Source organism: Gouania willdenowi, chromosome 4, assembly GCF_900634775.1.
Source record: "Gouania willdenowi chromosome 4, fGouWil2.1, whole genome shotgun sequence".
Lineage (NCBI taxonomy): Eukaryota > Metazoa > Chordata > Actinopteri > Blenniiformes > Gobiesocidae > Gouania > Gouania willdenowi.
The window spans coordinates 38206431-38218372 of record NC_041047.1 but is presented as its reverse complement, the minus strand read 5'-3'; the positions used below and the strand labels follow the sequence as shown (position 1 = coordinate 38218372).

Here is an 11942-nt window from a genome sequence, read left to right as displayed (position 1 = left end):
TGATGTTTTGATTAGTTACTTGTCTATTACACCAGGTTTTTCTAAAACACTTCACATACTGAAAATACTCTACAAGGTAAAAACTGTCTTAAAAATACATTGTGTATGTTTAATATTCATCTGAAAAGAAGCAATATTATTGATTAATAATCACATGGCAATTATTAAAAAAAAAACACTTATCAGAATAACAGTTCAGCTCTAAATAACATGTTAAGGCATCACATTTGAATTGAACAGGAAATGTAGAATGATGGAAGTGTGGAATTTATTCTTGTTAGTGAATAGAAACTAAAGCTTTGACTATTTCATGATACAAACGGAGCAGCCATGGAACCTTGTTTCATCGGCCAAAATTTCCTTCAATGTTTTGGTCATCAACTTACAGTATCAGTGTCCCCTTTTTGCAGAGTGCCATTCACGAAGGCTCCGTGAGGGGTGTTGCTGTTTCTACCGCTCCTGCTTTTGCCCCTCTCTCTCATTCACACACACACACACACACTTGTTTTTAAGAAAACAATTTCATTATTGGAGTGTAATGAGGGAATAAATGCCAAAAATACCCCGTTCCACCTACAAGGAATCACAGCAGACGACTCCAGGTACTTCTTGGTTGTTGCGGCTTTGGATCAGCAGTCCACATGCTGCGTGACCCGCCGCACCGTGGGAAATACTCAAGCAGCAGCTGTACCGGAGATTCAGCCTGTCTGCCACGAACAGGACAGATCAGTTGCTTTCCCTGCTGGGATTGGGTGATGGCTCGGTGGTTGACTTAATGGACGGCATGCTGTCGTTACTGGGATCGGATGATGGAGGCTTCCATTTCCCGCACATTTTCCTTCGTCAGCTTCTGCCGCCAGTGCGTGCTGCCTTAGCCAACTCCCCAAGTTTGGCAGCTGGCGATTATCGAGGGTTGGCTGAAGAGGCTGATCGTGTCCTGCTGGCTACTAGACGATTTCTCCGTGCTTGATGTGGCGTCGGAACACCTGCAGCAGACAGATGTGGATGAGAGCTCGGCGGTGGTGGCTGGAGTCTCCACCCGGAGACAGCGCAGAGGCTCCCTGTGTTTTTTCCACCTGCATTTTGGCTCTAAGGCACGGCGCTACGTGCCTCCGTGCGCTTTTGAGATGCAGGGAAACCCCAAAGCCAGCCAACATTTTATACCCACCACGGGCCCGCCGGTTTTTGTGCACACTATGGAGCGTTTGGGGATCGTCCGGCACTCAAACAGCTTGTGGGCTTCTCCGCTTCACATGGTACCCAAGGCTGATGGGTCATGGCGTTCGTGCGGTGATTTTCGTCGCTTAAATAACATCACCGCACATGATCGCTATCCCATCCCGTACATTCAGGATTTGTCCACCCACCTGGCGGGTGCAACCGTTTTTTTCGAAGGTTGACCTGGTGCGCGGTTATCATCAGGTTCCTGTACGTGTGTTACTTCATTTGGCCTCTTTGAGTTTTTGCGCATGCCTTTTGGCCTCAAGGGGGCAGCACAAACCAGTGCCAGTTTGGCCTACCAGTGATCGTTTTTTTAGGCCACCGTATTTCGTCTCAGGGCGCTGTTCCTTTGTCGTCCAAAGTGCAGGCGGTGGCAGATTTTCTGCAGGAGTTTCTGGGAATGGTGAATTTTTACAATCATTTCCTGCCCCATGCGGCCCACCTCCTGCAACCACTCTATGGGGCTCTGAAAATGGGGAAAGCCAGGGACCTGGTCGATTGGACCCCTGAGCGAGTCCTAGCTTTTGACCGAGCTAAAGCTGCTCTGGCGGATGCAGCACTTCTGTCGCACCCCTCGCCCACCGCACCTGTTGCCCTGACAGCAGATGCTTCGGATGTTGCTGTGGGGGCGGTGAGCTGCTGGCATTGTATTTAGCAACTCGTCATTTCTGTTTCCTGCTAGAGGGCCGTTCTTTCACAGCCTATGTCGACCATAAGCCTTTGATGTTTGCAATGGCTAAGGTGTCTGAGCCATGGTCAGCTCGTCAACAGCGTTCATCTGAGTTTTACGACGGACATTCAGCATGTTGCTGGGAAGGCTAACCCTGTTGCTGATTGTTTGTCATGTGTGCTGACGTGTCCTGTGCTCCTTGGTTGGGGGTTGGGGGCTGTGGCGGAGTGCGCTGGCTCCTCGGCTTCTTCTTTTTTTTTTTTTTTTTTTCTTTTCTTCTAGGCTTCTAGGTGCTCGCCGCCACCCAGTCCTCTCTGCACCTGAGCCCTACGGATCCCTCTGCGGGTGGTGGGTCCACAGGAGGGCGTGCCCACATCGTCCTTTCGGGCTAGGCCCGGCCAGGCCCCGTGGGCAAGAGCCCGACCACCAGGCGCTCGCATTCGAGCCCCAGCCCCAGGCCTGGCTCCAGGGTGGGGCCCCGGCTGCGCCATATCGAGCGACGTCCCGGTCTTTGCTTTTATAATGTCCATAGAAGGTCTTCTGAACTGCGCTTAGTCTGACCCGTCACCAAGGACGTGTTTGACATGGGAGACCCTACCAGGGGCATAATGCCCCAAACAACATAGCTCCTTGGATCATTCGGGCACTCAAACAACCCCACCACGTTAAGGTGGCAGTTCACGGGGTCTGGGAGGAGTTTGGAGAAGCCATGGAGGAGGATTATCGGTCGGCCTCGAAGAGATTCTGGCAAACCGTTCGGAAACTCAGGAGGGGGAAGCAGTGCTTCACCAACACTGTTTACAGTGCAGGGGGGAGCTGCTGACCTCAACTGGGGATGTTGTCGGGCAGTGGAAGGAGTACTTTGAGGGTCTCCTCAATCCCACTGCCACGTTTTCCGATGAGAAAGCAGAGGCTGGGGACTCAGAGGCGAACTCACCCATCACCCGGGCTGAAGTCACCGAGGTGGTTGAAAAGCTCCTCGGGGCAGGGCTCCGGGGGTGGATGAGATTCGTCCTGAGTACCTTTAGTCTCTAGATGTTGTAGGACTGTCTTGGTTGACACGTCTCTGCAACATCGCGTGGCAGTTGGGGACAGTGCCTCTGGATTGGCAGACCGGGGTGGTGGTCCCTCTCGTTAAGAAGGGGGATCGGAGGGTGTGCTCCAGTTACAATCACACTCCTCAGCCTCCCCAGCAAGGTCTACTCCAGGGTGCTGGAGAGGAGGATCCGGTCGATAGTCGAACCTTGGATTCAGGAGGAACAATGCGGTTTTCGTCCCAGTCGCAGCACAATGGACCAGCTCTATACCCTTCATCGGGTGCTCTAGGGTTCGTGGGAGTTCGCCCAACCAGTCCACATGTGCTTTGTGGTTCTGGAGAAGGCGTTCGACCGTGTCCCTCATGGTGCCCTGTGGGGGGTGCTGCGGGAGTATGGGGTCCGGGGACCTTTGCTAAGGGCTGTTTGTTCCCTGTATGACCGCAGCAGGAGCCTGGTTTGCATTGCTGGCAGTAAGACAGACCTGTTTCCAGTGCATGTTGGTCTCCGCCAGGGCTGCCCTTTGTCACCGGTTCTGTTCAGTACTTTTATGGACCGAATTTCTAGGTGCAGCCAGGGACCAGAGGGAGTCCGATTTGGGAACCTCAGGATTTCATCTCTGCTATTTGCAGATGATGTTGTTTTGTTGGCTTCATCAAATCATGACCTTCAGCGTGCACTGGGGCGGTTTGCAGCCGAGTGTGAAGCAGCCGGGATGAGGATCAGCACCTCCAAATCTGAGGCCATGGTTCTCCACTGGAAAAAGGTGGCTTCCCCTCTCTGGGTCAGTGGAGAGTCCTTACCTCAAGTGGAGGAGTTCAAGTATCTCAGGGTCTTGTTCACGAGTGAGGGTAGGATGGAGCGTGAGATCGATTGACGGATCGGTGCGGCGTCAGCAGTGATGCGGTTGCTGTATCGGGCTGTTGTGGTGAAGAGAGAGCTGAGTCGGGGGGCAAAGCTCTCAATTTACCGATCGATCTACGTTCCTACCCTCACCTATAGTCATGAGATTTGGGTAATGACCGAAAGGACAAGATCGTGGATACAGGCGGCCGAAATGAGTTTCCTTCGCAGAGTGGCTGGGCGCACCCTTCGTGACAGGGTGAGAAGCTCAGTCACTCCGGATGAGCTCGGAGTAGAGCCGCTGCTCCTTCAAGTTGAAAGGAGCCAGCTGAGGTGGCTCAGGCATTTGTTTCGGATGCCCCGGTCGCCTCCCTCGGGCGGTGTTTCAGGCATGTCCTATTGGGAAGAGGCCTCGTGGTAGGCCCAGGACACGCTGGAGGGACTATGTCTCTGAGCTGGCCTGGTGTCGCCTCGGGGTCCCCCCAGAACAGCTGGAGGAGGTGTGCGGGGATCGGGAGGTCTGGGTATCTCTGCTGAGACTGCGGCCTCCGCGACCCATCCATCCAGAAAATGGATGGATGGATGGATGGATGTTTATTGATTTATGTGATCCTTCATTTGTGTATCGATTTTAATTTGATTTATTTTGTATTTCTCTTGTATTTGAGATTGAATCATTATTGTTTATTGATTCATTGAGTTTGATCTATTTCATAGTTTGATTTTGGTTATATTGTTTTTTGTTATTTCTATATTGTTTATTGTTTAGTGTGAGTGTGCTGTGTGGCCATTTTATGGTTCCCCTTTTTCCTGTGGACAGATATTGTGGACTCCAATCGGCGACCCAATCCCTGGTGGTGGTTTTATCACATTTCAGTTTGTGTGTGTGCGCAGTGTCACGGTTGATTGTATTGAGGTGTATTGACTGCTTCACATGATATTCATTTAATGCAATATACATTTTTACCTAGATTTGAAAGTTGGTCTTTTGCATGCTTGAACACATGATTTCACAATTAAACCTAGCCAGCACAGTTGCCAGAGTGTTATATTGAGACGGAAACCAAGGAGGTTCCTTGGTCCCAGACTAGCCACAGCTGTATGTCATATAAATGTCGGACTCCGGCTCCAGTTTTTTGATATTTAGGAGGTTTACCACCTTTAGGGTCCACGATAAACATTTGTTGCTTCCTCTCTTTGTTCCTTAGTTAAAGCCTTTGACACCAAGTGTTGGTTTCAGGTTTCTCATCAGATCATAAATGTGTTTGCTTGGCTTTTTTTTTGTTCGAGTAGCATTTGGCTTTGCTGCTCTCAGACCTTGTCATGGAGGGTCTAATTCGGACACGCATCTTCACTATCAAGATGGCGTCCGCCTAGAATTCTTCACATCATCACATCAACATTTAGATAAAAGGGAACTCGCCACAAATTGGCATTGTCGGTGCAATCTGATGTGATGTTTCTGCAGTCATAGATGCCTCTCCGGCACCATCAGACCGGGTGAGTGATTTTCACGAATTTGGAATGGTGTGTGTTGGGGAGATGGCTGTGTGCTGTGGAGATGTTACACTGACAAGAACAGTGTGCGGGAAGGAAAATATATGTGTTGATGATGTGTGAAGGAGTTCTGTTTAAATTGTTCAAATAAATGAAAGGAAAGGAAAAAGTGTAATGATAAGTTTAGCTAAAAGAAAGAGTCAAATAAAGAAATTAAAGATAAAAAGAGAAATGTGTTGAAGTGAAAATAAGAATAAAGTTAATATGGCAGAACTTGGCTTAGTGAACTAATTCACCATGCAAGCCTTGAAGAAGATGAGAATAACCTTGAGCGATGATGAATGAGGTAATTAAATGATTATTCATTGGAAGTTTGGCCAAACCAAACATTTGATCAATTTAAGAAAATTGTGAAAAAACAAAAAAAAAATGAACGAGTCGACAAAATGAATTAAAGCACTGTTTTTGTGTGTCAATACGGAAACTTATACAGTTGCTGGTCAAGTTGTATTTGCTCTTTTTTTGTCTATTTTGTGTGTTGTGTGAGTGTAGAATCAAATGTTATATCTAAATGTTAAATCTAAGTCTAAATATTTAATCTCAATCTAAATGTTATATATCATATCTAAATGCTAAGTTAATATCTAAATGTTAAATCTAAATCTAAATATTAAATCTAAATGTAAATATTATATGTTAAATCTAAATGCTTAATCTTAAATCTAAATGCTTAATCTTAAATCTAAATGCTTAATCTTAAATCTAAATGTTATATGTTAAATCTAAATCTAAATGTTTAAATCTCAATGTTAAATCTAAATCTAAATGTTAAATCTAAATATTAAATGTAAATCTAAATGTTGAACTTAAATGTTTCACACATATGCTAATTGGCCCCGCCCCTTGTAACCTCAACCAATACACAACCTAGTCAACAATGCCTGCCTCGTACAACTGCCATGACCGTATGCTCAATCTCCGCCGCTGGGAGAGAACCAGCCATACATATCACCAAGGCATGCATCGTTGAAGAGGTGCTTGGGAGCGGCTGTGTGTGTCTCTGCTTGTGTATTTGTTGAGGTTACAAGGGGTGGGACCAATTAGCACATGTGCGAAACATTTAAGTGCTACATTTAGATTTAACATTTAGATTTAGATTTAGATTTAATATTTAGATTCAACATTTAACATTTAGATAGAAGATTAAGCATTTAGATATAACATATAACAGTTAAATTTAGATTTAAACATTTCAATTTCGATCAAATATTGAGATATAGATTTACCATTTAGATATAACAAATACCATTTAGATTTAGATTTAAATATTTAGATTTAATGCTTTTTTTAACCTCTATATATGTGGTTAAGTGTTGTGTTAAATGTAGGAAAATGTGCTAAATATGAGAAAAGTGAGATAAATAATGAAAATGTCTTAGCTACAACTTTTACACTAAATGTTTACACTTGGCACCCCAGAGTTAGTACATACAAAAACATTCAGAATTATCACTTGTTTGATTTATCATAACATTTAGCCTACTGGCATTTTTAGTAATAAACCTGTTTCCTGTTTGTTTTAGAAAAATAATGTAAATACTTGCTGCTGTTTTTTAATCCTGTTATGCAACAAAATTTTGTTCTTTCAAGTTTGAATGACAATAAAAAAAAAGTCTAAGTTTTGATTGAACATATCACAGTAATACAGCGTATTGATCACCCTGAAACTGAAATACAACTCGCTACAACTTAAATAAGGTGGATGAGGTTGAGAGGATGAACAGAACTCTGCAATGTTTGGCTAAATTTGAGAGTCTGAGTCTTTAATTGTTCTCCACGTAAAGTCTGTTTCTGTTTTACTGTCCACATTCACACAAGTAGGGGTCTACATGGTGGCAAAGTACATCAAGGTCTTGACAGCATGTATTTGTCTAGTGCAAAGAAATGCAGCTTTCGCCATATTTGCAATTTTTTTGACAAGATTGTTTCACTGCTACTGATATTTCCATGCAGGAAAAAAACAACAAAATTTGAAATAATATCAATTTATTGGTTAGTTTTTACTCAGGCAAAAATGTTTCATAATTCCAGAGGATCTATTGGGGGATTTACCATACTGTTACAGATTGGCACAAAGTGCACAGCCATGTCCAGCTCATCGTGCCAATCAGAGAGATCTGCTGCACCTGTACAGTAAATAATTGATCCAAGTACTACTTTGATTGTTTGTGGCGAACAATGCCCTAATTATAATTCAGGTCCTAATTGTATCCATCATTTTGATATATTCAGTGGGTGATAGAGGAGAGCAATCCCTGTCACCTTTTAGAGAGCAGAGGCCCTTTTTCATTTTGATGTGCAGTTTTGTTAGCTACACCCATGGCCGACCCTATTCATTGTTTTTGTACTGTGCTGAGCTCTTCCATAGGTAACTGATTATGGACAGAGTCAAAATTATTACGACTGTTCATAAATTATTAATATTTTGTCAGATTTTATTCCATCACAAATGTTTTACCAATTCTAAATATATGATTTATTATTATATCAGTGACATTATTGTTGAAGAATAGCATGAGGTGAATAGACAGGACAAAGGCCACATGGACTCCTGGTAACCATAGGAGGAAGTTGAGATCATGCTACCAAGTTGGAGTTTGGAATTAGTTTTGAGGCCGACATTGTATTGGGCAATATGCCATAACCCTTAGTGACTTATAAAAACAAAGCCCCTTTTCATTTTGTTCCAGGAGATTTAGCAGCTCTGCAGAACTTTTAGCACACTACAATGTCAGGGACTTCCCCGAAGAACTAAAAAGAAAATGTTTGAGAAAGGGGTCAAAACTATGAAAACATTAACAAAGCAGGTAAGTCATAAATATTTATTGTAAAAATGTGGCTAAAAAATTCATGCAATAGGATTATTTACAAATACAATGAAATAAAAAAAATATACTAAGATTATTCATTCAATACAGTTACTTAAAAAATACATTGAAATGAACAAATTTACAAAGAAATACAAAGAAGAACAAGGAAATACTACTCAGAATGTCTACATTTACCAATTGCATGAGAGAGGGTACTTGGTATTTCAATCTTTGGGCTAATATGCCACAATGAGTCCACATTTGTTGTGTTCATTGAAGAGAGGGTACTCGGCATCCCAATCTTCAGGTAATTGTACCACAATGCGTCCACAGTTGCCATTTTCATTATTAAGAGGGTACTCGGCATCCCAATCTTCAGGTGAATGTTCTTCAATGACCTGTGCCTCGGTTTGACTAGAGGAAAAATAAAAGAAGATTAGTACAAAATTCAAAAGAACAACAAAATGACCTTCATGTGCGTGATCGCTTTCACAGTGCAGTTACTCACTGTTCTCTGTTGTCTGGCTCCTGGCTCAGGTATGACCCTGTAATGTAGGGATGCTGAAGAGCATCAATGGGAGAGATTCTCTCTTCCCCATCCAGATTCAACAGTTCTTTCAGGAACTCGATGAAGGCCTTCCTGTCTTCTACCGTCTCATTGTCCCCTAGTTCAGACATCTGGATTAAATAAAATAGAGTTTGGTCAATACACTAGTTTATACCTCTCTTGCTCATGTTAACGATAATGGTGAGTAAATTCAGCTTATAAACATGTCTGAAGTAGGTTAGATTTTAAAGTAGAGATCTCTAAGTATTTGAACTCAAATGACATAGAGAACACTTACATAGAGCAGGTCATCTAATGATGACAAATGTGGACGATATTCGGGCCACTCCTCAGCTTGTCTTCTGTTCCTAGAGGTGTACTCTTCTGGTGTCTGAGGAAACACAATGACAATATAAGGGGTTTAAGATAAGTTTAGGGCAACAGTCAAGGTTCAACAACAATAAAAACTATGTTTTACCAGCAGCCTCCATCTTGTGGCCAATTCATCCACCTCATGACAAAAGAACCTCTTGCTGTATAAGCCAAAGTGGAGCTGGTACTTTGATGGCATTCCCAGCATCTCCACCATGCTCTGCATCTGCACAAAAAACACACAATTATACACATTAGGGGCAGTTCTTCAACACTTTCTATACCTGTAAAAAAGAGCACATGGGTAATTAAATGAATGGAGGGATGATGTATAGAAAAGACGACCTACCATGAGGTATTCACAGTGGACAGGAAAGAGGTTGTCATTTAGGAAGAGGAATGCCAGCGTGCAGCCCACTCCCCACATGTCAATGGCCCCCGAGTAAGGAAGGCCAAGACAAACCTCTGGGGCCCTGTGAAGCAAAATGAATGAAATATACTTCAGAACTCTATATTTTAGCGTTAAGTACCAACACTTTAAAAACACACGTTTGTTCCAAAAACCCATAAGTCATTCAGGGTGACATCCTCATACCTGTAGCCGATGGGCTGATGTCTGAGCCCGGGCATGGCGGCAGAGATGGGAGAAGCCATTCCAAAATCAATGAGCTTTACACTGAATGGACTTTCATCAATGTTGACCATCATAATGTTGTCTGGCTTGATGTCAGTGTGCATTACTCTTACAGCTTTGAGTCCCTGTAATGCCACCATCAGCTGCAGGGACACAATGAGAAAAGACAGGATGAGAATGGAGTTCCTCTTATGGAGCTGTTTAAGCTCAGGTTTGAACTCAAGGCTTTCCTAATCAATCAGCAAGAAACAAAAAGATTCATACCTGCTTTGCAATAGGACGGATGTGGTTGACGTTCAGTGAACGAACCAGGTGGAGCAAATCCACGTCCAACAGCTCAAAGACGAGGCACTTATAGCCCAGGTATTCAAACTGCTCATAGAATGTGACCAGATTGAAGAGGTCAGCATTCAGAGAGCTGATGGTCTTCAACACTGACAGCTGGAGGGAAAAAAGGACAGTTAGATCACCTTCATATCACTTTACCCCAAAAATTCATAGTTAAAGTTCTGTTGAAGGCACCAAACACTTACTTCGTCCTCCACATCTTGAAAATACTCCTTCTTTAGGATTTTTACTGCCACCAATTTGCTGCTGTTGTGAGCACGACACTTGGCAACTTTCCCAAAGCTACCTTCTCCGATAAACTCTAGGATTGTGTATCGAGTGGAGGGGCTGTGGAGGGCATGCCCTACCATTAGAGGATGTGCTGTCAAAGTGAAATGACAGGGCACAAGGTTAGTATTCAGTAATTTAACACTAATGCTCACACAAAGAAGGAAATATTGTTCTGTCCTGTCACTTCTAAAGTTTGGGTTGGAAAAAAAGCCCAAGAGGAAAAAGTACTGAGTAACAAGAGCATCAATAGAAACGTAATGAAAAAATATCCAGCAAGAATAATAATAAAGTACAGATACTTCAAAAATAGTTACGTACAGTATTAAGTACTTTAAGTTCATTTGTCCACACTGAATACATGCATGTACAATATAGGAAACAGATTATTGACATTATTTGAAAGTGAAAGGTTGTCTAACTGCAAGATGATAGAGAATCCAACAGTATCTGAAAATCCACTGTACATGTGAAGTCCTGTCCCTGTATTGACTGCATGTGTAGCACATCCTAATTTTCTGTTGGTACACTGAGCACTTTTTACAGTAAAAAGATATGCACACACATTTTTGATTCTGAAAGCTCCCACAAAGTGTTCCAAACAGTATCATTTACATCAAATATTGAGCCTATTTTTCAAGGAAAAGTATTTTTAATATATTAAAACCAGAGTAAACGTATTCTCTAATAATGACAATCTGTACTTCTGGTTTTTTTTTATTTTTTTTTATTATTTTTTATAGAAAATCTAGTGAATCCTTCAATGACTACAGTGTTCTTTCATCTTAGCCGATTCAAATTCATTCTCATATTATGTCTGTAAAGTCTGTTTTACCTGCAGCAGCCATTCCTCACTCAGGTTTTTACAATTGAAGCTTTCAAACTTCACAAAAATAGCTTGTTTTACTTCTGATACAAAGATACTTAGACAGAGTTTTTTCACACTTCAAACAGTATCATCTACATAAGATATTAAACTTATTTTTCAAGATTTTTTTTTAAGTATAATTTGTACTTTTTAAAAAAAAAAATGTATTAATTATAATAATAGTTTTTTTTTCCTAAAGAAAATCCAGTAATTCCTTCAATGACTACATTTTTCTTTCATTTTACTAAGCAGATTAAAATTAATCCTCATATTTTGTCTGTAAATTGTGTCTTACCTGCAGCAGCCATTCCTCTCTCAGGTTTTTACAATTTAACCTTTCAAATTTCACAAAAATTGATTGTTTTACTTTTTGATACAAAGATACTCAGAGAGAGTTTTTGCTACTTCACCACTTGCAGTGAGAGAAGCAACTGAAGATTTAGTTATGTTTGAGTCTCTTTCATCTTGCTGCCACGGCAACCATTCAGTTTCAAGTAATGTCAACAAACTTACTAAAAAAAAAAAAGGCCTGCAAATCCAGTAAGTTTTACCAGTAAAAAAGTATTAATACATATTCTAGGAGCTCTTTCTGCTAAATCACATCCATTCTGTGAACATTGAAATCAAACACCCTTATTTTATGTATTACATGTAAGGATGGGACTTAAACGCGTCAATTGCGATTAATTAATTACAGAAAAAATAAATATTAAAATAATATCGTTAATCGCTTTTTTGCGGTCCGAACAGCGCGGAACCTTTGTTATTTAA

The 11942-nt window shown here is 42.0% G+C and overlaps 1 protein-coding gene and 1 long non-coding RNA gene across 2 annotated transcripts; both read right to left on the bottom strand.

The window, feature by feature from the left end:
• Positions 1-8325: 8325 nt before the first annotated feature.
• LOC114462224 (homeodomain-interacting protein kinase 2-like) lies at positions 8326-10077 on the bottom strand. Its single transcript, XM_028444920.1, has 7 exons — positions 9953-10077; positions 9650-9831; positions 9404-9527; positions 9161-9280; positions 8981-9073; positions 8644-8813; positions 8326-8549 (listed from the first exon to the last, which is right to left on the bottom strand). The coding sequence occupies exons 2-7, from the start codon at positions 9826-9828 to the stop codon at positions 8372-8374; spliced, it is 864 nt and encodes a 287-aa protein (XP_028300721.1). The 5' UTR covers positions 9829-9831; positions 9953-10077; the 3' UTR covers positions 8326-8371.
• Positions 10078-10090: 13 nt separating this feature from the next.
• Positions 10091-11589, bottom strand: LOC114462130 (uncharacterized). Its single transcript, XR_003673916.1, has 3 exons — positions 11467-11589; positions 10222-10397; positions 10091-10129 (listed from the first exon to the last, which is right to left on the bottom strand). It is a non-coding gene; the product is annotated as an uncharacterized LOC114462130 (long non-coding RNA).
• Positions 11590-11942: the final 353 nt, after the last annotated feature.

What these genes read in the sequence shown, in the direction of transcription:
- LOC114462224 (XM_028444920.1), bottom strand. Translation starts at nt 9,828, where the DNA reads ATGGTGGCATTACAGGGACTCAAAGCTGTAAGAGTAATGCACACTGAC. An exon ending in CATCAGCCCATCGGCTACAG is followed by an intron (nt 9,528 to 9,649) that starts GTATGAGGATGT and finishes TTTGCTTCACAG; the next exon opens with GGCCCCAGAGGTTTGTCTTG. An exon ending in CATTAGATGACCTGCTCTAT is followed by an intron (nt 8,814 to 8,980) that starts GTAAGTGTTCTC and finishes TATTTAATCCAG; the next exon opens with ATGTCTGAACTAGGGGACAA.